The sequence below is a fragment of the Bos indicus x Bos taurus genome, chromosome 22 (genome assembly GCF_003369695.1).
Source record: "Bos indicus x Bos taurus breed Angus x Brahman F1 hybrid chromosome 22, Bos_hybrid_MaternalHap_v2.0, whole genome shotgun sequence".
NCBI classification, from domain to species: domain Eukaryota; kingdom Metazoa; phylum Chordata; class Mammalia; order Artiodactyla; family Bovidae; genus Bos; species Bos indicus x Bos taurus.
Genome location: NC_040097.1, coordinates 53,173,637 through 53,200,626, shown reverse-complemented (window position 1 = coordinate 53,200,626; position 26,990 = coordinate 53,173,637). Strand labels below are relative to the sequence as shown.

At 41.2% G+C, this 26,990-nt stretch overlaps 1 protein-coding gene and 1 pseudogene across 5 annotated transcripts in view; one reads left to right on the top strand and one right to left on the bottom strand.

The window, feature by feature from the left end:
• The window catches only part of FBXL2 (F-box and leucine rich repeat protein 2), an 81,950-nt gene that overhangs the window by 18,752 nt on the left and 36,208 nt on the right, over positions 1-26,990 (top strand). For 3 of the 5 annotated variants that reach the window (XR_003507714.1, XR_003507715.1, XM_027522259.1), the window contains exons 3-5: positions 19,370-19,424; positions 19,740-19,814; positions 25,749-25,843. Coding sequence is in view for 1 of the 5 variants with exons in the window: in XM_027522259.1 (XP_027378060.1) it covers positions 19,370-19,424; positions 19,740-19,814; positions 25,749-25,843 (225 nt within the window). In the remaining 4 variants the exon portion in view is untranslated. Of the gene's footprint in view, positions 1-19,369; positions 19,425-19,739; positions 19,815-25,748; positions 25,844-26,990 lie in introns of those variants that run through there. The other 2 variants (XM_027522261.1, XM_027522260.1) reach the window with 2 other exon arrangements.
• Positions 12,524-13,055, bottom strand: LOC113880959 (annotated as a pseudogene).

Genomic DNA, 26,990 nt, shown 5'->3' with positions numbered 1-26,990 from the left:
TTCAGTAGGTGACACTGTTTGGGTTTCAGTAGATTATCTCACAGTAACGCGAGGAGAGATTATTAAGGCTGTGAGCTCCTGAAGTTATAGACATTTAGATGTTTTCTGATAAATTGATTTTAAAGTAATTATACTATGAGTTCTTACTGAGTACTTAAAATGGTGTCAGCCCACATATTGATGTTATCCATTTTATGAGAATTATGTGCTAAGGGACTACTGTAGAACAGGCCTTTTGTCCTTTATTTTTAGCATTACAGAATATACAGGTAATGGTATTTTGCTTGGCATTTTGCCAAGTAAAGCTGTCAACCAACACTTGTTGATCCTCAGACACTGCAGTTTCCTTTCATACTCAGCAAGCATCAAGGAAACCTTATTTTAGTTTTGGGTGTTACATTTTAATTGTTAACAAACAGTTAATACATGAATACATGATCATCTTAGGAGTGGCATTTCCCGAACTTCTCATATCAGTAATGTTTCACAAAACGAAACAAAAAAAAACAGGTTTTGTGATCAATAAGTATGGGAAACGCAAGGTAAACAAACCAATTTCTTTACTGCATGCCCTCTCAGAGCCTTAATAGGCTAATATGCATGGTGATGCTCCCAGATGAATAACTGTGGCATTTCAAACTTACTGACCTTGGAACTCTTTTAATAATCCTTGGAAATTTGCGGGGGAGATGCTGACATACAGTAAGAAATTGACTAGCTGACCCCATTCCCTGCCTGTCTTAATCTCATAACATGCAGGGGATGTGTATGTGTGTTCTGTTTACATGCCGGAGTTGCTCTGTAAGTGCAACGGACTGCTCACCTTTGCCGCCTCAGTGTTTTAGACTCCTGTTCTTGAGTCTGGAATGGGGGTGAAGACTTAGTGTCTTGGGGTGATGATCACATTTTAGGGGCTTCAGGATGGCATTTCATTAGTCATCAGGTGTTGCCATGAGCTCGTTCTGCTCAGTTAATAAAAAAGAAAATTAAGTCATGGCAGAATCATATGAAAGATACAGCAATTACGTTTTATTTGAACAAAATAAATATTTGCTTGGCTAAGAGAGAATATTCTTTGGGTATAATGACCATTTTAAAGTTCCGAAAGTGGTGACAAGGAAGGAGGAATATGTTTATCATATACACCCACACGGCCCTGGTCAAGCACAGAGAGCTGTGGAGCCAGCGTGGTTCGGGTGGGCCGGCTGTGGCCGTGCGGCTGTAGGGGTGCCATCCACAACAGACCAGAGTGAGCGGCGTTTCCAGAGTCGTGCAGTGTTGCCCTCTCGGTCTGAGCACTTTTCTAGCACAGACATCAAACCTTAGTGTGAATATGTCATTTATACCCCGGGAGACTCATAACCAGCTTCAGGCCGACGCACATTAGTCATTCAGCACTGGAGTGTGATTAAACTCCACCCTTCTCCTGAATACTGCTGCTCTTTGTGACTCAAGGCTGCTAACTTAATATTTTTTCCCTTCTGGTAGAATTAGCTCTTACACTGTACTCAGCCATGGTACTGTTTCTACCTATTGACCAAAAGGGAGGAGGAGTTGGAGTGGGGAGCGCTGTGGAATTATATAACTTTGTGTGCTGGTGTGATTTCTGAACTGCTGTTTTAAAAATTTTGATTCTTTTAAGGATCCATGATGGACTCAGCTTTCAAAAATCCTGGAATCACAGTTTTTGAATCATGCTAAGGCTCACACATAGATCATTTTTTAAAAAAGAATTGTCATTTGAGAGCAAATGTTCATAACATGTTTATTCGTAGATTTGCATTCCCACTTCTTTCCTTATTTTGGAGTCTGTAAGGGGAAGTTAAAATTTAAAGGACTGCCGCGGTAGGTCTTCTCTGACTCTTGGGTCTCAGACCTAACTCCAGCCAGATTTTAATTTTTGTTGGCCTTTAAATCATTTCTATCATTTTACTCTCAGATTTTCTGTTCTCAATAGTAATAGCTTTCCCTTTCCCACCTACTCTTTTTAAGCAAAAGTTTGAAGAAGAGTTTTAGCTAGGTTGCCAAAGCAGACATCTTTGTCGTACGTTAATTCCACAACAAAGTGAATGAGTGCCACAGAGTCCCCACCTCACGAAGCTTAAGTGCTGGTTGCTTTTGCTAAGTTCAGTGATGTCTTCATACTTCAGCCTGTCTTCAGCTTACATTTTTACTTCATATTGTGAACTTCTTTGTGACAGAGCAGACTGTTGTTCCTGTTCTTATTGAATTCCTGTTTACTTTCCATCTTCATCAATAGGTGTGAATTCTTTGACTTTATGATAATCTTATTTACTTGCTGCCAAAGTCATTTTCTCCTCTGCCATTTTTTACTGCATCTGTTGCTACCCTCTTATATTCTCTGCTCGCCTCCGTTACTGATCAAATCCAGTGAAGTCTGAGCTTACTCTCTGGAACCATTAACAAGCATAACCTAGAATTATGTACTCCATCACTTTATATCACTTCAAATCCAATCAGAAAAATCTGTTTTTTTAATCTGATCATCTTATTTCTAGTTTTAAGATCCCTCAATATTCTTCATCACTTTATATCACTTTGAATCCAGTCAGAAAAATCTGTTTTTTTAATCTAATCATCTTATTTCTAGTTTTAAGATCCCTCAATATTATTAATTCACGGACTCCTTCTGCTACCCAATTTTAGTTTGTTACTAACAATCATTGACAATTTTGCTTTCTGTCCTGGTTTCACTTATAAAATAAGGATGTTAAAGTTTTCCCTCTACCCTTCACGCACACACACAATTCAACAAACAGCTTGTAATTTTGCTGTTCCTGGAATCAGTTATATAATTCTTATAATAATGGGAATGTATAGTTTGTTATAATCTCTGTATCTGTTACTGAGTTGTGTTGTCCTTGCTTATACTTGTCTTCATTGTTATTGGATATATTACTTTTGGAGCTTGACTTGCTTGAGATTTCTACTCTCCTCATTTACTGGTTGTGTGACCTTAAAGTGACTTCACTCCCCAGGCCTAATTTCCCATATCTGTAATAGTAATAGTTCTTACTTTAAGGGGCTCTTGGTAGCTCTGAGCATCTGGCATTTAATAAATGTTAAATAAATGTTTTATTATTGTATAATATAAATTTTGGGTGTCTGAGTACTTAATAAATACTGTTGACAGTAGAGTTAGTTTTCATACAAACAGTTGATAAAAGCAGGCTATCCTGATATGCATCTTAACGTATGCTACTGCTAACGATCTCAGTAAAGGACCTGGTTATTAAGCGAGTTAATATGGCCTGCTGCTTCATTTCATCAACTTGCACTAATTTAATCTCAATAGAAATTGCACACTACCATCTGACATTAAACTGACAACTTTTGGCGCTTGAGCGGAGTAGTGGTGGTAATTATGACAACTGATAATTATTTTGTATTATTAAGAAGGCAGTCTCTTGGAAAGAACCATTCCTCTTGAGAAAAGCAGTCGGGCATGAGCAAATATTGGCCCACAATTCAGGTTTCAAACTGTAAGATTAATTTGTTTGACGTTAAGTTTTTACTTTTCTTATGGGCTTCCCGGGTAGCTCAAACAGTAAGGAATCTGCCTGCAGGGAGACCTGGTTTGATCCCTGGGCTGGGAAGATTCCCCTGGAGAAGGGCATGGCAACCCACTCCAGTATTCTTGCCTGGAGAATTCCATGAACGGAGGAGCCTGGTGGGCTACAGTCCATGGGGTCATAAACAGTAGGACACGACTAAGTGACTCACACACACACACACACACACACACACACACACACACGTGGTTGTTTTCGGATTTTAGTGCTGAAATGAAAATGCATGTAAACAGCTTCATAGGAATAGGGAGTGCTACATGCAGTAAATATTTTAAACATTGTGAGAAGACATGGCTCTTGTTAGTAATGAATAATAATGAAAGAAACCTTGTTAGACATATTTTTAAAAACCAAATCACCATTATCTATGTAATTTTCTTTCCTTTTAAAATGTATGTGGATCCATGACAAAATTAAGTCCTCAGTGTGTTTGTGGGCTTGATGAAGAAGGATTGATTGCCCCAAACAGGAGAGCTGAGCCTAATAATTTTGGCAAATGGAATCAACTACATAATTACATATAATTTGGCAGTTTTACTAGTTTGCTAGGGAAAATTATAAAATAACTAGCACTTAAATTTTTAAATTTCCCTTTTCTAAAATTTATAAGCCAATTCCATGAGTGAAAATAATTGTGGTTTTTGTTGTAATTATTAAGTTACAGCCCAGTGCCTATCTGTGATCAAGGGACCCTGGGGAGCAGTGCAGTAAAGGGCTCATTCCTGTTTGGGGCATCATTGAATGGGCGTTCTTGCCTGCTGGCTGGTTGTAGTACTCCATGGACTTTTTCAAGGACTGGTACCTTCTGCTGTCTTTGGTGCCTTTATATATATTCCAAGGCAACCAAACAGGTAAGATGCTCTTTTAGGGGTACATACTGCAAATTGGGCCTCCCTGGTGGCTCAGATGGTAAAGAATCCACCTGCAGTGCAGGAGACCTGGGTTCAGTCCCTGGGTCAGGAAGATCCCCTGGAGAAGGGAATGGCAACCCACTCCAATATTCCTGCCTGGAGAATTCCATGAACAGAGGAGCCTCTCGGGCTACAGTCCATGGGGTCGCAAAGAGTTGGACATGACTGAGTGACTAACAAGTAGTCATAGAACTTCAAATACAGGTTTAAACATCTATGCAGATTTTTTTTTGTTAAAGAGGTTTTTTTTTCCTTTTGGTTTGTTCATGTTTATTGTTGTTTTACCTTGTATGAGGCTATACAGGACTGAATTAATATATGTTGAAATTAGATGCAGATGCTTAAAGGCCCTTCCCTCTGTATACTGTTATGTATTATTTTAAGGTTAGCATCTAAGTCCAAATCATGGCAGAGGCAAATTGTCCTCTGGTTAGGGTTATGCTTACAATTAAAACTCTGATGATGGCTTTGGATTTTTAAATCTACATTGGGGTGGCATGAAGCATGAATAGAACTCCACAGATAAGGGTGAAACTAGTATATTCTACTCTAGAGTGTTATCCCTGGAAAGTTATGTTAGAGAGCTGTTAATTTAAAAGCTGTGAATTCAGTAGTTACAACAGAAAAGACTGGCAAATTTGATTATCTGAATAGTAAAATATGGCAAAATATGCCATACCAAATATAAGCAGCATAGTGGTAGATGAAATAATTCAAATACACATTGTAGGAGAAGGCTATCTTCTTCAACATATACACAAATTATTAAAAATTATTAAGAAACAGATGGATTAACTCTTAGAAAAATTTGAAGAGGGTCTGAACAAAGGAGGAAATACAGATGGTCAGTAAATATATTGAGTTGAGTTGCCAGAGGTCATAGGCTTGAAAGGTTGTTGAGCTGTGAAAGGTGCCAGGATTCTTGGCCTCCAGAGGAGAGGAATTCAACCCAGGGCCAGTGATGAGGCTTGATCGCTCAGAGCTTTTGTGTAATGAAGTATTTTTAAAGTATAAAAGAGATAGAGAAAACTTCTGACATAGACATCAGAAGCGGGCAGAAAGAGTACCCCCCTGCTAGCCTTTAGCAGTATGTTATATACCTATCAGCAGGCTGCTAATTAGAGAAAGGAAATGTCTCAAAACTCAGAGTGGCACCAGGCCCCTCACCCACAACGTGCATTTTGAGATAACATTGCACAAGGTGAGTCATCCCAGGCCATAAAACGATTGACATGAATCTTGAAGAAAGGCAGGTTTCCAAGTAAGGACATAGTTTCATTAACACAGATCAGGAGAACAATGTTTGAGTAAAACATACTGGTTTATTGAGCCCTTTTTAGTTCTGAGTCTTAAGAGGATCAGACTTGAAGAAAGACTAGGGTAAATACATAGTTCATTAACATAGCTTAAGAACATTTCTGTAAGAAAAACGCATTAGTTAGCTCAAGGTTTGAGAAAAGTTAAGTTCAGGTGGAACCAGGTGTCTTCATGGTAACACAGAATTTTAAGAGAAACCTCCTTTTAATTATGCATCAGTTCAGTTCAGTCGCTCAGTCGTGTCCGACTCTTTGCGACCCCATGAATCACAGCACGCCAGGCCTCCCTGTCCATCACCAACTCCCGGAAAAAAATCTGAGACTTGTAGTTTGTTTCTTCCTGCCGCTTAAGAGAGAGAGAAAAAACGCCTGACACTTGCAGCCTATTTTCTCCGTTTGGAGACCCCTTAGCCTTTCTGCCTGTTACCCTCTCAGGCTGTACAAATATTTAACTTCATATAGTAATATTTGTTTTTCCAAAGTGGTCTTATCAATTTGCATCCATACAGACAATGGATAAGAGACTCAGTTGAGTTGTTCTTTCTAATTTTAAATGCTGTACGTGTCTTAAATATAGACTGACATCTCATTGTGCTGTTGATTTGAATTTCCCTAAATTCCAATGACGTTGAGCATCTGTTTATACGTTTGTCACTCACATGTGTTTCTTCTTGGGTGAGGTGCATGTATGTGTTTTTTGCCTATTGCCTATAAAAAAAACCCGTTTTGCCTACTGTTGATTATTGGTTTGTAGGCGTTGTCTTCCCCTTCCTTGTTTTGTTTATTATAGTCTGTGTTGGGTCTTCGTCGCTGCTCTCGGGCTTTCTTCAGTTGTGGCGAGTGGGACGCTGTTTCCCAGTTGCGGTGCGTGGGCTTGTTGCCGGGGCTTCTCTCGTTGCGGAGCGCAGGCTCTGGGTGCACGGGCTTCGGTGGCAGTGGCCAGTGGGCCCGGGAGTTGCGGTGCACTTGCTTAGTTGCTCTGAAGCACGTGGGCTCTTCCTGGACCCGGGATCGAGTCGGTGTCCCCTGCACTGCAAGGCAGATTCTTAACCCCTGGACCACCAGGGAAGCCCCCCATTCTTGTTCTTAATATTACTGGATCCTCTACAGGTTTTCATTCAGTTTTTTCGAGTAATATCTCAATAATCTTTGTAAGAGGACAATTGGGGGTTTTAATGATTAAAGTGAGTATTTTATTCACTTTGATGATTATTGCAGTTTTCTATTTTTTGATTTCTTTTTTATCTGACTAATTTTGCTTCTCTCCAGCTTAAAACTTTCCCTGTTGCCTTTACTGTAAAGTCCACGTAAATTGTTAAGACTTATTCTCCCAGAACTTTCCACTTACTATTTCTTACTGTATTTCCTCTCTCACTCTTTTCCAACTTTCTTGTAAACTCTGATAGCTGATTTACTTCCAGCCCCTGAAAATGTCATTTAATTTGTTGTCTCCCATAGTCATTCTGCCTTCTTGGAAGTACCAGTCTCAATTTATTTTTTATTGATGTGTAGTTGAACTACAATGTTGCATTAATTACTGCTGTACAGCAAAGAGACTCAGTTTATATATATATATATATATTCAGTTGTATACACTTTGCAACACTATGGACTATAGCCCGCCAGGCTCCTCTGTCCATGAGATTATCCAAGCAAGAATGCCAGAGTGGGTTGGCATTTCCTCCTCCAGGCGAACGATCAGCCAGAATAGAAAAGAGTGTGTGCGTCCTTTTCCATGCTCTTTCCCAGTATGGTTCATCACGGGATGCTGACCGGCGTGGGCTCTGCTCTGCAGCGCGGCCTTGCTGTTTATCCGTTCTGTGTGTCTCTGTTGGCACGTGCTGACCCCACACTGCTAACCCGACCGCTCCCGCCCGTCTCCCCTGAGAACAAGCCTACTCTCTGTGTCCCCGATTCTGTCTCTGTCTCATAGATAGGTTCACTTGTGTCAGATTTTCAATTCTGCGTATGTGGTATCGTGCAGTATTTGTCTTCCTCTTTCTGACTGAGTTTGGTAGTTTGTATTTGCATCCATGTTACGGCGAATGGCGTTATTTCATTCTTTTTTATTGCTGAGCAGTATTTCTCTGTATATATGTACCACATCTTCCATATCCACGCATCTGTCAGTGGACATAATTCAAGTTGTTTTCATTTCTTGGTTGTCGTGCACAGTACTGCTGTGAGCATAGGTGTACATGTATCTTTTTTAATTACAGTTTTGTCTGGATATACGCCCAGGAGTAGGGTTGCTGGATCATGTGGTCGTTCTGTTTTTAGTTTTGTGAGGAACTTCCGTATGGTTTTCCGCCGTAGCTGCACCGGCTTACCTCTCCACCAGCAGCGTAGGAGGGTTCCGCTTTCCCACCCCTCCAGTGTTTGTTGTTTGTAGAGAAGGTGCCAGTCTTCTGTTCACCCCGTCTTTCACCTAGTTCAGCCTAAGCCTTTCTCTCCGTTCAGGACCGTGTTCACTCTTTCCTGAGTGTGTGTATAGGTTCTTTACACACTTTATAATTTCTTGTGTTTGTCCTGGACTTTATGTTGCATGACACAGTAAATCTAATCTTTAAAAAATTGAGGTTTTATATATGTATAGTTGATACAGGTGTACAATATAACAATTTGATATTTGCACGTAACTGCAAAATGATCACCACGTTAAGTCTAGTTAACATCTGTCACCACACATAGTTACAAAACTTTTTTCTTACGCTGAGAACTTTTAAGATTTACTCTCAGCAACTTTTAAATGTGGAATAGAGTATTATTACCTGTAGTTGCCATGCTGTGTATCACACTCCGTAACGCTTACTTGTAACTGAAATTTTACCTTTGACCCCGTTCACCCGTTTGGCTCACTCCTGCACCTCTGGCAACCACACATCTGTTCTCTGTATCTTTGAGATCAGGTATGTGTGTGTGTGTGTTTTAAGATCCCATACGTGAGAGAGATCATAAGGTATTTGTTTTTCTCTGTGTGAGTTATTTCACTTAGCATAATGCCCTCAAGATCTGTCTGTGTTGTCACAAATGGCAGTTTTCATTCTTTTTTATTGCTGAACAGTTTTCATATATAACGCCGCATCTCACATTTTTTATTTGTTTTACTTCTTTGGCTGTGCTGGGTCTTAGTTGCCGCACACAGAATCTCTTCTTGTTATGGCATGTGGGGTCTAGTTCCCTGACCAGGGATCAAACCTGGGCCGCCTGCACTGGGATCATGGAGTCTTAGCCACTGACCATGAGGGAAGTCCCCACATTTTTTAATTTATCGTCCATTGATAGACAGGCACTTAAGTTGCTTCTGTAGCTTAGCTGTTGTAAGTCATGCTGCAGTGAACATGGTCGGTGTGTATATCTTTGGTCCAGTCTTATGCTTTCATTTTCTCCAGACGATTATCCCCAAGTAGCACTGCTGGGTCATATGGTGATTGTATTTTGATGTTTTTGAGGAACTGCCATACTGTTGTCCACAGTGGCTGTACCAGTTTACATCCCATGACAGTGCCCAGGGTTTCCTTTTTCTCCGCCTCCTCACCGATACTTATGTCTTGCCTTTTGGATACAGCCTTTCCAGTAGGTGCGAGGTGTTACCTCACTGTGATTTTGATTTGCATGACACTGAGGACTAGTCTTGTGGAGCACCTTTTCCAAGTGCGTCTTGGCCGTTAGTGTGTCTTCTTCGGAAAAATTTCTACTTGGATCCTGTACCCATGTTTAAACTTAATTCTTTGGTTTCTTGCTGTTGGGTTGTAGGAGTTCTTTGTATATTGTGTATGGTTTGCAAATATTTTCTCCTAGTCGGTAGGTTGCCTTTTCATTTTGTTGATGGTTTCCTTTGTTGTGCAGAAGCTTTCTAGTCTGATGTAGTTCTTTTATTTCTTTTAGCTTTGGTTGTCTTTGCTTTGGGTGTCAAATCCAAAAAATCATTTCTAAGACCTCAGTCAAGAAGCTTACTGCCTATGTTTTCTTTTGGGAGTTTTATGGTTTTAGGTCTAATGTTTCAGTCTTTGATCCATTTTAGTTTTTGTGGTTATAAGACAGTGGTCCAGTTTCATTCTTTTGCATGTGGCTGTCCAGTTTTCCAAGCACCATTTATTGAAGAGGCTGCTCTTTCCCCGTTGTATATCTTGGGTCCTTTATCATAAATTAATTGACCATGTATGTATGGGTTTGTTCCTGGACTCTTTGTTGTTTCATTGATCTGTGTATCTGTTTCTATGCCAATTAGCATATATGTATGTATGTGTAGTGGGTGGGCTTGTCTTAGATATATGTAGATTATCTGTGAATGTGTACTTACAAAAGTGTATTGTGTAGGCCTATGTATGTCTGTGTGTGAGAACGTTCAGGGCAGAGAAAAAAAACTTCCAAAAACCATACTATATTTGGGAAACCTTGTAGTTTCCTCATGGCCCATGTATGTATGTATTTATGCTTATTTGAAAGTGCATGGAACTTAGCCTTTTCTTCTGAGCTTTTCCCTGCTGCTGCTGCTGCTAAGTCGCTTCAGTTGTGTCCGTCTCTGTGCGACCCCATAGACGGCAGCCCACCAGGCCCCGCCCTCCCTGGGATTCTCCAGGCAAGAACCCTGGAGTGGGTTGCCATTTCCTTCTCCAATGCATGAAAGTGAAAACTGAAAGTGAAGTTGCTCAGTTGTGTCCAAACCTTAGCGACCCCATGGGCTGCAGCCTTCCAGGCTCTTCCATTCATGGGATTTTCCAAGCAGGAGTACTGGAGTGTGGTGCCATTGCCTTCTCCGGAGCTTTTCCTTACCTAACATTTAATGATTATGCTCCCCTTTTACCAGATACTTTTCATAATCACCACTTCAGTGGCTGCTTAATATTCCATGAAGTTGATAACTAATGATTTACTTAACCTTTTTGTTGCTTTTTAAAATTGTAGGTAAAGCTGAAATAACCACTTAAAAATGTTTCTTTTGTTGAATTATTTCTTTATGGTAACTTCCTGAAATGGAATTACTGGATTAAATGAGGACATTTTTACAGCTCTTGATAAAGCCAGTGTTTCCAGAGGCTGTCACAGTTGAAAGATATATATGTTCAACATATAACTGTATAAATTTAAGTTGTACAACATGTTGATTGGGTCCATTCATATATTGTACTGTAATTGCCATTGTAGTGTTAGCTAGCACCTCTGCTGCTGCTGCTGCTGTTGCTGCTGCTAAGTCACTTCAGTTGTGTCCGTCTCTGTGCGACCCCATAGACGGCAGCCCACCAGGCCCCGCCCTCCCTGGGATTCTCCAGGCAAGAACACTGGAGTGGGTTGCCATTTCCTCCTCCAATGCATGAAAGTGAAAAGTGAAAGTGAAGTCTCTCAGTCATGTCCGACTGTTAGTGACCCCATGGACTGCAGCCCACCAGGCTCCTCCGTCCATGGGATTTTCCAGGCAAGAGTACTGGAGTGGGGTGCCATTGCCTCTCAGCAACAGTTGGAGACAATGAAAAGGCCATTTAAGCCATGTTAATTAGATCTCTAGGACTTATTTATATACTGGTTGCAAATTTGTACCCTTAAAACGAGATCTCTCCTGTTCCCCCAGCCCCAGACTCTGTAGCCGCGTCTTTTCTGAGCCTGGCTTTCCTTTGGGCCCACATGTAAGTGACACTGCACAGTGTTTGCCTGTCTCTGACTTAACTTCGCAGTGTCCTCAGAGACTGTGTTGTCACAAATGGCAAGACTTTCTTCTTTCTCATGGCTGAGCAACGTTCTGCTGTATCAGCAGGCCACGTCTTTAGCTGTGAATCCGCTGACAGGCACTTAGGATGTTCCCATGTCTCGGCTGTAGTAAATGATGCTGCAGTAAACATGGGAGTGCATACATCTCTTCAGTATCCTGTTTTCATTTCATATATTCAGAAATGGAATTGCTGGACCATATGGTAATGCTATTTAAAATGTTTCCAGGAACCTTTCATATTGTTTTCTGAGGTGGCTGAACTAAATTACTTTCCTGCCAACAGTGTACAAAGGTTCCCTTTTCCCCACATCCTCACCAACACTTGTTTTATCTTTTTGGTGACATCGGTGTACTTTTTTCTATTTTTTCTTTGTTTTCTTTTTTTGAAACAAATTTCCCTTCTAGCTTTTTAAATCCCCCTCCCCCCTTTTTTTCCTTTCTTTGGGCTAATTGTGTTTTCTTTAGCTTCCATAATTTGGACATTTAGGTCATTAATTTTCAGCTCATTTATCTAATAATAGGTAAGTTCTTTGGGCAATAGTCTCAAAGCTCTATTTTTGTTGAATTACATAAGTTTTGAAGTTTAGTGTTTTTTGTTTGTTTGTTTACTGTTCAGTTTCAAATATTTTTCAATATCTTTTATTGCTTCTTTGACTCGTATCATTTTTTCTTAAGACGTATTTTATTGTAAAGTATAATATATAGTTAGAGAACCATACAGAACACAATTATTAGACAAAGGCCATAGTAGCTATTACCTCGGTCGATAAATAGAACTTCTTCAGTCACCAGAGAAGCACGTCCATTTCCCATCCAAATCACGACTGCGTCCCTCTCCAGGAGTAGCCCTTCCTTGACTTTCACAGCTGTCACTCTGTTTCATTGCTCTGTGGATTTGTCGCCCGTGTGTGCCTCCCTGTGCTCATTTTTTAGTCTTGCCCATTTGTTTGTTTGATTTTCTTTGGTGGTTCTGTAGCTTCATTTGACAATTGGCAGTTAGTTCTCATCCACAGTAGCTGTCTCTAGACTTTAAAAAGTGGTGACAGATAACACAGTAACCAGTGTATAGAGCCTGTTTGTTGAATGTATGCAGTGTGGGACATTCCTTATTTGCTTTGGCCCAGAGAGCTTTATTGAACCTGGTGTCAACATGCACGTGTGGAGTTCCCATCTCCTTCGTGGCAAATTCCTGAGTTTCTTTGAGTGATTGAGGGTCATGCTTCTTAAGACCCATTCCATAGATGCACTTGGGAATATTGATAGTGTATCCTCTGGCCACCACCTCATTGATGGCGGACCATCAATGGCCCTGTTTTTTTCTTGTCACCCTTCTTTGTGGAAGCCATCAGACTGAGCTGGGGTTGGGAAAAAGCTAGTCTTGCCCATTTAATAAATCTTCAAGTGTCTGATAATCAACAGGTTTCTTGTCCATCTCTTTGCTGTTCCATACATCTTACCTGTTGAGTAACTTGGGTTCTTTGACATGCAGCAGTTTGCACCATCTGGGTTTCGCTAATTGCCTCCTCATGGTGCAATTTCAGCATGTTTCCTTCATTTTTATTTCTTGGAAATTGACAGCAGGATCAGAGGTTTTTTCAGATTCTGGTTCAGTCCCTTTGACTGTGTGGTGAATGCGAGACTATGTGGTGGTGTGTTCTTTTATTAGAAATCACGTAATTTCAGGTTTTCTTTTTTTGTCAGTTGCTTATATTTGTATATGCTGATTGCCTAGATTATGAACTTATTGGGGTTACAAAATGATACTCTTGATACTTTTTCTTCATTTATTAATTGGAATGCTTTTATAAAGTGTTACTTACCTTCAATTCTATTTGATTACACAGTGCTGTAGTTCATATAGGAAAGGCAGGATAATCGCTTGACATTCTTTCTCTTAATTTACCAGTTTTCAAAATAATGAAATATGTGAAGGTATGACATTTGGGAAACAAAGTATTTTCATAATTTCAAATAATCTCCCACAAGATACATATGAATTACAAGGGGGAAAATGGTAACTTTATAATAGGGCACTCTGGCAGAAATCATGACCAAATGCTCGAAGTAGGCATCACCAGTAACAGGACAAATGGACACCAGATGCCTCCTGATGTGGTTCACAAGAGCGCAGAATCACTGCTGTGGCGTTCCTAACAGCAGTGTGTAACTTGAGTGTGACCGTGAGGAAACATTAGATACACAGCAGGACTTTCTACGGAGACTGTTATGCTTCAAAAATAGCAAAGTCATGAGAGATAAAAACTGAGAAAGTGTTCCAGATTAGAAGCGACTGAAGAGACATGACAGATAAATGCAGTATGTGATCCTGGGCCAGGAAAAAAAAAAGATTTTCTTTTAAAGGCCATTAATAGGACAATTAACAGGTTTTTAAATACCATCTATAGATCATGAACTCCTTATTACCAAATTCAGACTTAAATTGAAGAAAGTAGGGAAAATCACTAGACCATTCAGGTATGACCTAAATCAAATCCCTTATGATTATACAGTGGAAGTGAGAAATAGATTTAAGGGCCTAGATCTGATAGAGTGCCTAATGAATTATGGAATGAGGTTCGTGACATTGTACAGGAGACCGGGATCAAGACCATCCCCCATGGAAAAGAAATGCAGAAAAGCAAAATGGCTATCTGAGGAGGCCTTACAAATAGCTGTGAAAAGAAGAGAAGCGAAAAGCAAAGGAGAAAAGGAAAAATATAAGCATCTGAATGCAGAGTTCCAAAGAATAGCAAGAAGAGATAAGAAAGCCTTTCTCAGTGATCAATGCAAAGAAATAGAGGAAAACAACAGAATGGGAAAGACTAGAGATCTCTTCAAGAAAATTAGAGATACCAAGGGAACATTTCATGCAAAGATGGGCACAATAAAGGACAGAAATGGTATGGACCTAACAGAAGCAGAAGATATTAAGAAGAGGTGGCAAGAATACACAGAAGAACTGTACAAAAAGATCTTCACGACCCAGATAATCACAATGGTGTGATCACTGACCTAGAGCCAGACATCCTGGAATGTGAAGTCAAGTAGGCCTTAGAAAGCATCACTACAAACAAAGCTAGTGGAGGTGATGGAATTCCAGTTGAGCTTTTTCAAATCCTGAAAGATGATGCTCTGAAAGTGCTGCACTCAATATGCCAGCAAATTTGGAAAACTCAGCAGTGGCCACAGGACTGGAAAGGTCAGTTTTCATTCCAATCCCAAAGAAAGGCAATGCCAAAGAATGCTCAAACTACCACACAATTGCACTCATCTCACATGCTAGTAAAGTAATGCTCAAAATTCTCCAAGCCAGGCTTCAGCAATATGTGAACCGTGAACTTCCTGATGTTTAAGCCGGTTTTAAAAAAGGCAGAGGAACCAGAGATCAAATTGCCAACATCCTCTGGATCATGGAAAAAGCAAGAGAGTTCCAGAAAAACATCTATTTCTGCTTTATCGACTATGCCAAAGCCTTTGAATGTGTGGATCACAATAAACTGTGGAAAATTCTGAAAGAGATGGGAATACCAGGCCACCTGATCTGCCTCTTGAGAAACCTATATGCAGGTCAGGAAGTAACAGTTAGAACTGGACATGGAACAACAGACTGGTTCCAAATAGGAAAAGGAGTCCGTCAAAGCTGTATACTGTCACCCTGCTTATTTAACTTCTATGCAGAGTGCATCATGAGAAACCCTGGGCTGGAAGAAGCACAAGCTGGAATCAAGATTGCTGGGAGAAATATCAATAACCTCAGATATGCAGAGGACACCACCCTTATGGCAGAAAGTGAAGAGGAACTAAAAAGCCTCTTGATGAAAGTGAAAGTGGAGAGTGAAAAAGTTGGCTTAGAGCTCAACATTTAGAAAACGAAGATCATGGCATCTGGTCCCATCACTTCATGGGAAATAGATGGGGAAACAGTGTCAGACTGTATTTTTTTGAGCTCCAAAATCACTGCAGATGGTGACTGCAGCCATGAAATTAAAAGACGCTTACTCCTTGGAAGGAAAGTTATGACCAACCTAGATAGCATATTGAAAAGCAGAGACATTACTTTGCCAACAAAGGTTTGTCTAGTCAAGGCTATGGTTTTTCCTGTGGTCATGTATGGATGTGAGAGTTGGACTGTGAAGAAAGCTGAGCACCGAAGAATTGATGCTTTTGAATTGTGGTGTTGGAGAAGACTCTTGAGAGTCCCTTGGACTGCAAGGAGATCCAACCAGTCCATTCTGAAGGAGATCAGCCTGGGATTTCTTTGGAAGGAATGATGCCGAAGCTGAAACTCCAGTACTTTTGCCACCTCATGTGAAGAGTTGACTCATTGGAAAAGACTCTGATGCTGGGAGGGATTGGGGGCAGGAGGAGAAGGGGACGACAGAGGATGAGATGGCTGGATGGTATCACTTACTCGACGGACGTGAGTCTCAGTGAACTCTGGGAGTTGGTGATGGACAGGGAGGCCTGGTGTGCTGCGATACATGGGGTCGCAAAGAGTCCAACATGACTGAGCAGCTGAACTGAACTGAACTGAATGAATGATTATGAGTTTGAGTAAACTCCAGGAGTTGGTGGTGGACAGGGAAGCCTGGTGTGCTGCGATTCATGGGGTTGCAAAGAGTTGGACACAACTGAGCGACTGAAATGAACTGAATGAGTGTTAAAGAATGACAGCTTTTTCAGGGTGTGAATGAGGAAAAGATGTCTTTCATTACCATTGTTGGTACTGGAGACAATCACAGCCACTTCAGTAAGGCAGGAAGAAGGATAAACGTATGATCATTGAAAAGGAAGAAAGAAAAGTTTCATTGTTCTCAAGTGTATTGATTTTGTTTGTAGAAAATCCTTAGACTATATAAAAGAATTTGTAAATATTGCTATATGCAAGTAGCATATGAAAATTAACTATATACTAGCAACAATTAGAAAATGACATTTAAAAAATTCTGTTTTAATAGTAACAACATCAAATAGCCAGGAGGAGAGAGCAAATCTAAAACTGAACAGCATCTATGTGGAGAAATACAAAAATTTCTATGAGATAGTAAGGAAGTCCTAAATAATGCAGTATATCATGTTTGTGGGTTGGAAGACTTAACCACTGTAAAATTTTATAGACCCCAGAGTGTCTATAAATCCAGCATAATCCCAGTAAAATTTTATAAATTTTTTTTGTGAAATTTGATATGCTGATTCTAAAACACAAGCAGAAATTCAAAAACTGAGAGTAGCCAAGAATAACCAAGATAATCTTGATGAAGAAAAACAAAGTTGAAGGACTAAAGTTACTGGACATCAAGATCTTTAAGTTTCATAATTAAAACAGTAGTACTCCCACAGAGGCAGACAGACCAGTGGAGCAGAAACACACCCACTCCTGTATACCCCTGTGTGTATTTATTTGTAACCAACTTGTCCTTTCAGGGCTCTCCTAACAAAGGGTGGTTATCACATTTGAGGTAGGAAGCAATTTCCAAAAAAAAAAGTTTTGAAATTGTTCTTAGTTACTTTGTGTATTTAAGTAGATAGGAACTATCTTTTCATGGAAGCAAGCCCAAGTTTTCATTTAAAAAATGGAAAATGTTAGGTTTTGAAGTTTGATGCAAATTGAGTATTTAACCTCTTCTTTATAACTCTTACCCCTTGAGCTAACTCTGTTTCTGTTGCCAGTGTTCCAGGCTCTGTCATTCAGGGCATTCATTTTCTTCACTGAAACGTGATTCAGGAATTTGGCCTACTGGGCAGTTGGGAGTTGTAGCATGCCTGCGTGTGCAAATGCAGCTACATGTGATGGTGGTGTGGGAGGATAGGGTAAAGAGTGAAGGCCGTCTGCTTCTCCATCAGCAGCTGCAGTGCTGGGCAGTGTAAACTTGTGTTCGCGCTGTTGGCTCTCACCTGCGTCTGAATGAGCATCTTGTGTGAGTTAGTGTGAGTCTAGCTTTTATAGATGCAGTCTCCATACAGCATGCTTGCTCAGCATAGGCTGCCTCATCTGCTGAGCAGTTGAAGAGCATCCAGCCTAATCCTGCGGGAACAGTAGCTGTAGCTTTGTGTAGTGTCACGGCCATGGGCTATCAAGCTGCACTGCTGCTGCTGCTGCTGCTGCTGCTAAGTTGCGTCATTCGTGTCCGACTCTGTGCGACCCCATAGACGGCAGCTACATGGGTTCAAATTCTGGCTCTGCTCTATCTGTGTGGCCTTGGAGGTGCTCAGTGTTCTTATGTGTAAAGTGGAGAGCATAATAGCACCTCACAGCAGTGTTGTGACAATTAAATGACTAATGTAAGCAGTGGCTAGCATATAATTTTCAAGCACACAGTTATCAGTGTTGTTATTATAACTGAGAGGTGGTGGAGTGTGTGGTCTCCAAGGTGGCATGTTGCTGAGGAATGTTTTCAAGGGAAAGTGAGCTAACCCCTTTCTACCTTCAGCTTGTAGTTCAGAAGGGATGCTGCTGTGAAACACGATCCTTCTGTAGCGTCCCCATGCCTCTCTGTCTGGTCCTTGGCCTTTCAGTGGGCTCATGATCAGTTGCGGCTCACTGGGGAATGGTCATAGGGCACAGAACACAGACATTTGAGTTGGTGGGGCAAGACATATCACATGGAAGCAATGTATTATAGGTGTACAGACACCCTGAAATATGTTTATTATATGTGTGTGTATATTTGGTACATGTTTTCCCCACCAGCATTTTCCTGTGTACAAAGTTCCATGGAGTCTTTTAAGATTAACGCAGCCCTTATGCTTCTCTCCTTTGCTTTTCACTAGAAAATGATAGGAATCTGCATAGTAGAACAGTATCTGCACCGTCACAAGCCCTGTGGTGCTGCTCGTGGGTGCTTTATTGTAGGCGCAGTGCTCTGGTGGTTTGTGGGTCTACTGTCTTCCCCAAGCCTGTGGATTTTCAACTCACCGCTGATTGTTACCTTTGAAGAATTTTGAAGAACTTTACAGGTGGCTGTTTGCCATCTCTCTTTCCTCCCCGTTCCACACACACAGGCACAGACTGTCCTAGTTAACTTCCGGTGCTGTGGGGATCGAGACCCTGTTGAACCTGACTGCGTCGCCATTCACTCTTCCTCTCCCAGGAAAGCTGCTCTTTGTCTTCAGCTGTTCCTGCTGAGCGCTGAGACACATGCAGCTATTATCCTGCGCTGTCCTCAGCAGCTCAGCTCTGCTGCCATAGTGTCAGGCGCTCTCTCCAACCCTGCCACGCTGACAGTGTCCACTAGGTTTTAGGTTACTTCTCTCTTCTTTTCTTTTTCCCTGCCTTTCCTGTCTTCTGTAGCTTCTTGGCTTTTGCTCAGGAAAAACTGGTCATTTATAGACCTTTCCAGGTAACGAGCTCCATCTTTCTGCCCTGTGAACAAATACATAAAAAGCAAGTGGGTTTTATCGTGGAGCTTTTCTTGGCCATACTGTTTGAGCCTCAGGCACCTGAGCCTGTTTGGTGCGTCTCCTACCAAAAGGGGAGTTTGCACTTGTGTTAGGGGCTTACTCTCACTAGGCTCAGTGTCTGGCAGGTGAGATTGGTCTTTGAATAGAACAAGGTATGATCTACTGTCCCATGTCTGTGATTTAGAACAAGAGAAATAAAAGTTTAATGAGTTCTGGTTTAAGGAAATTTGTGTAATGTTTCTATAACAACTTTGGAATGTGCAAACATTTAATATTTCACAATAGCGAGGTAAAATTATAGTGCTCTTGTATATTATGAATTGAGAAATCTTGAAAAAGTTATTAATATGCAGATGGCACACTAGATTTTATCTTTCAACTATAGATATTCTAAAATGTTAATACCATCTCACTTTTGTGCTTTTTCCCCTTTCTTCCTAGAATATTTTCCTTCTTGGATATAGTAACCTTGTGCCGATGTGCACAGATTTCCAAGGTAGGGTATTAACCAGATTTGTAATCAAGAAATAATCATGTAAAGTAATTAGCCTCCAATTAAAAGAAATAGAAAAAGGAATAAATTTTTAAAAAGAATCAAGTTTTGTTAGAATGAGGATAAGTTTTCACTCAAACAGTTAAACGTTAAAATATCATCTTTTATATTTAACATAACGGTATTATCATAATTTCACATTTTATTATTGACTTCATATCTATCAAGAATAAATTTTGGAAATAGAAAAGTTGAATCAAGACTTTAACAATCTCAATAAATTTATCTTTTTCACCCTAATCCTTCCTAACCTCCCAGGCCTGGAACATCTTAGCCCTGGATGGAAGCAACTGGCAAAGAATAGACCTTTTCAACTTTCAAACAGATGTAGAGGTAAGTTAGCCTGCTTTAGACTAAAGATTTTTTTTAAAGATGAGTCAGCTGCTCACTCTTTCCTGCCCTTTAATTTACCGCGTTTAGATTGAATATTACGCCGCCAAGGTGGGATAGAGAAGAAGAACACCTGGGAGGTATTTGCATACTTCAGACCAAAATTCTGCTTGTGCTTCACTCTTTGCTTTATCAGTGACAGAATTTTACTTCACCCCTTATTCGTGTTTACAGTCTGAGCTTTACCACGCAGCTTTCCAAAGCCTCACACCTGTATCGTTAAAACTTGGTTCAGTGCTTTAGTCTTCGGAGACTCTTGACAAGTATTTATTGACCTGAGAACTCCGCTGAGAATTCTAATTCAGCACTAGGAATGGAGAAATGGCAGAGGCATGAGCCCAGGAGGGAGGCTGGAGACGGAGATGTCCCTCCAGCTCAGCCTCCTAAGGCATGTACTCTCTCAGTGCCTTGGTTTTATTGTTTACAAAGTAAGGAAGGGAAATAATCTTTATAATTCCAGGATCGTGGTGTATTTACCTGGAAATATGTAAATGTCTTCATTTAAGAATGGTAAACCACCTGGAGAAGGAAATGGCACCCCACTCCAGTATTCGTGCTTGGAAAATCCCATGGACAGAGGAGCCCGGTGGGCTGTAGACCATGGGGTCATGAAAGAGTTGGACGTCACTTAGCGACTAAGGGACTAAACAGCAGCACTATTCAGTACTGCTTATTCCCCCACTTGAGAGCTCGGTGCTTGTGAAATTCTTAGGCAATAGCAGTTAGATATTTTCCTGCTTAATTTGAATACAGTTGAGCCTTTCTAGAATTGGGAGTTCTAATTTGTGTCAAAGTAACCAAATATGGAATGTAAAAAGATATGCAGAGCTCCCTGGGTTAAAGATTTAACCTGGCAAATGGTTAGTAATATAATGTCACTTTTCTTCTGAGTCCTTTGATTATATCTGCCAGTTAAACTAATAAAGAAGCTATTAATAAGCTATTAATAAAAAAAAAGAATGGTAAACCAGATCAAATGGGAAAATTTTTCTTAAAACAACTGTAATATTAACTACGCATTTCTAACCAAAAAGAAACAGGGCAGTAATAAACAGTACTACACATAGTGACTGTCTAGAGTACTATTTTAAGGGTCTGGAGATGCTGAAGTTTTATTATCTGCCTATTGTTAGTAAAACCTTACTGATTTCTAGTTTAGCCAACTCAGTGTAGTGGAATTGTGTTTTAAATCAGTTGCTCATGTAGCGTGTTCACATGTTTTTATTATATATTTTGTATCTTTTTTAATGGATAAGGAAATATGTTTAACAGGAAGATAGTGTTACCAAGAACTAATGGCCAGATGTGGAGGCCCGTCACCTCCTTCTCTGGTCACTTGCTGCTTGCCTGTCTTCTTTGTGGGTGTTCAGTCGCTCAGTCGTGTCTGACTCTTTGCGACCCCATGGGCTGCAGCATGCCAGGCTTCCCTGTCCTTCACCACCTCCCGGAGTTTGCTCAGACTCGTGTCCATCGAGTGAGTGATGCCTGTCCTGGAGCCATCTAACCCAGTGAAGCGGACGCCGCTGCAGGAGGCAGGGCTGAGCTCAAGGTTGACCACACTCGGCCTCCACACAGGTTGCTGTGCTCTGAGCTTGGCAGCGGGCAGGGGCCTCAGGCTTTCCCAGGCTCCCTGGAAAGATAAACTCTTGTTCTTGGCTTGAACTCTGTTCCCTGAGTCAGGAATTGTTTAAAACTCCTTCCAGACTTAATGATTACAATAGAGCCCCTCCCAAACATGCTGACATATATTTCCCCTTCGAACTGATAATCTATAGAGCTTTGTTCATTGTGTTTACTTAGCGATGTTGAGGACAATATTAAATTCTAAAAATTGTCATTTCTTCTGGGCAAAGGAGAGTCTTTGTTTTAAAAAAAAAAAATTGTAAGCATTTTTTTCCTGTGGGGTTTTTTTTTTAATTATCTCTTCAGTTTTCTTTGATTTTTCCAAGCTACAATTTTTTGGAAGGCACATAAAAAGCTTTTCAATTCAGATATTAAAAAAATACTATTTCAGGACTTCCCTGGCAGTCCAGTGGTTAAGACTCTGTGCACCCAATGCAGTTCCCTGGTTGGGGAACTAATATCCTGCATGCCACACAGTGTGCCAAGGAAAAAAATGCTATTTCACGTAAATATCACTACCTTGTACATTATTTGGTCTCACTATTTTAGCTGACTGCAGCTGTGTAAACGCATTGCAGAAATACTTGAGTACTTCCACTAAAGTGAAAGTGTTAATTGCTCAGTCGTGTCTGACTCTTTGCAACCCCATGGGCTGTAGCCCACCAGGCTCCTCTGTCCATGGGATTCTCCAGGCAAGAACACTGGCGTGGGGTGCCATGCCCTTCTCCATGGGATCTTCCCGACCCAGGGGTTGAAACCAGGTCTCCCGCACCAGGAAAGCCCCACTTCTACTAAAGAGACCAGGTCATGGCTCACCACACGTGTAGAGAGCTACCTGTGAAGAATATAGTCTAACACTAATTAGTCCCCCCTTTGGGCTACCACTCGGAATCCAGGTTGGCTTCTAAATCAAGTATGGAGCCTCCCGTAGACAAATAACCTAGGTCCTTCGCTCCTAGGTCAGTCAGCGAAGAATCTGCCTGCAATGTAGGAGACCCGGGTTTGATTCTTGGGTCGGAAAGATCCTCTGGAGAAGTGAATGGCAACCCACTCTAGTATTCTGGCCTGGAGAATCCCATGGACAGAGGAGCCTGGCGGGCTAGAGTCCATGGGGTCGCAAGAGTCGGACACAACTTAGCAACTAAATCACCAATGATGGACGCTAATAGGACCTCTGGGTGGTCACCCTGGGAAGCATCCCATGGATAAACTCATGGTCTCAGATTCATTTGTTTGGAACAAAAGTGGATCTGTTGAGAGGAGAGAGAAAGTGCCAAGGAGCAGGACTGGTATACTGAGTATTTACCGTGTGCCGGGTACTCTTCTAAGTACTTTCTGTGTATTAATTACTTTAGCCTTCTCAGAAACACAAATGGCAGAAACTGAGGCACAAAAAGTTTGAGTAACTTACCCAAGGTCACTCACCTAGTAAGAAGGGAGAGAGTAGATACTGTGAACAGTGGGCTTCATGGTTTGAGTCTCAGAGAAAAGGCAGAGATTGATCTCAGAATGGCGCGTGCAGCTGGGGGTGTGCACCGGGCCTCTCCCTGAGCATCGCTGTCTCCTGAGTAAGTCTCGCTTCCCTGACGTTCAGGCATTTCCCATGCCTTTGAAAGCTGAACATTTTGTTGTCTTCATGGTTATTAAGAGTCTGTGAGGCCAAAAATGAGAAATAACCAAATAGTCTTATCTGAAAGTCGTAAGTCCAAGGGCTCCTCTGTTAGGCCTTATTTTTCTGTAACGCCTTTCTTTCTGAAATGCTTACCTATAGCATACTCTCTATGTTACACAGTGTCGCTGACTGGAATTTGCATTTGAAAAGGATTTGCTTATTTTTTTTCTCTTATTTAGAAACAGTGCAACAGAAAATTCTGAATGTAATTTTTTAAATTCCAATATAAAAACTTCTACTCCATAGAAGGAAGAATAGGAAGTGTGTATAAGTGTGACTAACTTGAAATGGAGAAAATAGAATGATGTGCTTTATTTGTAGACATTGGTGTGGAGCTATTTTTGCAGTTTTATTCAATATTAGATATTTATCTTGGATTTTCAACTCATAATCTTTTTTTTTTTCCCTGCCACTGACAAATTTATTTTAAAAGTCTCTGGAGTTTTGGTTCAAAAACTAATTATTAACATAGATAGGACTCAAGAAAGCATAGATAAAGCCACCAGCAAGATCAGAATTTGGATTTTCAGCTTAAGTTGTTAGCCAGTCTGTGTGAATCTTGCTTCTATAATACTGTGGTTTGATGTGTCCTGGTGGACTCTTAGGGCTTGGAGTTCAGTGTCAAGATAGCTGCTTTGTAAAGTAAGGATGACGGTATTACAAATGAAACAAAATGCCTTCTCAGTGTTTCCTCCCTTGTGGGTGTGGTTATCATGCAGAGGACACGGCTCTTAGAGTCACAAAGACTTGATATAAACCCCAGCTCTGCTGTTCAGTGAAGTGTAATGGCAATGTAACCATTTACTTTATTTATTTGCAAAATGAAGATATTGAATCCACCCTGTATTAGTCTGGATTGTCCAGAAAAACAGAGCCAATAAGATTTTGTGTGTGTATATAGAAACAGACATAGAGATTCCTTATGAGGAATTGGGTCATGTGATGATGGAGGCTGAGAAGTTCCCAGATGTGTGGTCCGCAAGCTGCAGGCCCAGGAGAGCTGTAGCTCCAGTCCAAGTCAGAAGGCCTGTGAGCCAGCAGAGCCAGTGTGTGAATTCCAGTCTGAAAGCTGGCAGGTTCGAGACCCAAGAGGAGTTGATGTTTCAGCCCAGGTCCAAAGGCCAGAAAAGAGCAATGTCTGGCTCAGCCGTCAGGCAGGAGATCTCTCTCAGTCAGCCCTTTTTGCTCTGTTCACCGCTGCTGGGAAGGACAATCTGCTTTACTCAGCCTGCTGATTCCGATGCTAATCTCATCCAGAAACCCTTACAGACAACAACACCCAGAATGATGTTTGGCCAAGTCACAGACTGGCTGTCTGTGACCCAGTCATGTTGACCATGACATTAATCATCATGAGTTCACCCCTTGTCAACTTGCACCCATAGGCATGTCCTTAAACCATACTTAATCTCCACATAAAGACAGTACGCACTCATGATTCCGCCTACTGTGATTCAGCTATCCAGTGTACAACCAAAAACATGCTTAAGCCCCTCCTCAGAAGCAGAGGCAAAGTCCTAGAGTGATACTCATTCTTGCTGACGCTCGGCGCCTTCAGCACGTGAATGCAGAATTGAAAGAACTTTACTATGATACAAAGTCAGTACATCTCATATCACACAGAAAGGGGAAAAGACAGGAAAGACAGAAAAATATTTGTTCTGTACACACACAGTCATAACAAAATAGGGAGAAAGTACAGCCATTACAGTCCTAATCTCTATAACTGCTCACGTGGTCAGACTTGGCACTTACAGCTACCTTCTGCCACACATTCTGCATTCTTTCTGTCTTCAGCAAGCCCCTCAGCTGGTCGTGGTTCCTTACTTGGTGGACTGACCCAAACTGCCATTCCCAAAGCCATGAATAGTCCTCTTTGGACTGGCTTCAGTTTCCCGTTGACTTTAATCCTAGGGCATATTAATACTGAGAGACATCCCAAGGGATTTCCTGTATTTCAGACATTCTCTTCCTTAGTTCATGGAAGAGTAGTCACTAGCACAGTTATTGTGAATATTAAATGAGCCTTAACAGATACAAGAAAGTATTAAAATCATGCCTGAAAAAGTGGAAGTGTTTAATCAGTGTTCTCATATATCTGCCCGTACCCAGTCAAAGTTACCTTTTCAAAGCAAATGTGTTTAAATAGGGGATTGCTGAGAAGAAAGAGGGGTAGCTTTTAGGTTGCATTTTCATATTTTTAGAGTAGTACTGTTTAGCTTAAATAGATTTTCTTTTTTTTTTAAGCAATGTTGTTTTAGATCTCTGCCCAGCAGCCAGTGTTGCCATAGCTGGCCTCAAAAAGCCTTTAGAATTTGTGGAGTAGCCGTGAGCCCTGGCTCAGGGAGGCCTACCTCCAAGAGAGTGTGTAATTTTTAAAAAGACTTAATGTTTTAACTGAAAACGTTTTTTCAGTGCTTGCAGTCCCTTTATACGCTAGGAGCAGAAGTGGGGTGTTGGAAGAATGTTCTAAAATATCGTCTGTTACACCTGGAAATACATATTTAGTTCCTAAACTTCAGGTTATTTTGCTGTTAGATAAGCAGCATGAATAAGATTTTTTCCAACTTTCTCCATTGAAGGGTCGAGTGGTGGAAAACATCTCAAAGCGATGTGGTGGGTTCCTGAGGAAGCTGAGCTTGCGAGGGTGTATTGGCGTTGGCGATTCCTCCTTGAAGTAAGTCAGTCCACTGTGACTCAGTCTGTCATGGCAGCTTTTAGCTGGCATTCTCATCAGCAAAAATAAGCCAGGCATATTATTTGCTTTTCTTCTGTTGGAATCTTCCTATGTAACTTGCATAGAGTAATGAGAATATCATGATTTTGGAGCCAGCAGGCCTGAACTAGAAACCAAGAGCTCCAGTGTGGTCAGAGGTGTGGCCGTGGGGCAGGCTACTTCACTTTGCCGTCAGTTCTCTCATCTGTAAAGAGGAGGCAGTTACAGCTCCTTCATGGGAATGTCATAGGTGTCAAGTAACATGTACACGGTACCAGGCATGTAATCATATTAGTTCACTTCGCTTCTCTTCGTCACTTTCCCATCTTCCTAGGTGCCTTCTCAGAATCATGGCTACCTTGTTGTATGCTGCTGCTGCTGCTAAGTCGCTTCAGTCATGTCTGACTCTGTGCGACCCCATAGACGGCAGCCCACCAGGCTCCCCCATCCCTGGGATTCTCCAGGCAAGAACACTGGAGTGGGTTGCCATTTCCTTCTCCAATGCATGAAAGTGAAAAGTGAAAGTGAAGTCGCTCAGTCGTGTCTGACTCTTGGTGACCCCATGGACTGCAGCCTACCAGGCTCCTCCATCCATGGGATTCTCCAGGCAAGAGTACTGGAGTGGGGTGCCATTGCCTTCTTTTCCACCTTGTTGTATAAATTATACTAATTAACAAAATAATTCTTTCAAAAACTTCTTTACCATAACCTGGGATTTTGCTTACCTGTAATGAGATATGGTTATCACATTCACTTTATTCTCATTAGCAATATACCCATCCAGCCAAATGCTTGCCCACCTCTTCCTGGATAGCCGTTATTTATTGGAAATGTTATTTCTCCACTGTCAAGGACACGTGCTTTGAGCTTTTTTGAGACAGGACGTAATTAAACCTGTATGTCTTTACCCTTGTGGCCGCTGGTGGTGTTTGAGGTTGGCTAAATTAGGACACACACACTGCCCCTTAGAATCTGGGAATGGTCTTTGCCTCTTGGAAGCTTAACCATACCATAGCATAGTCAATCACAGACCTCCAGTGAGAATGTACAGTGCGTAGTGATTACAAATACTAGAATTTGTAATTGAAACATCTGCTGCACCATTGGA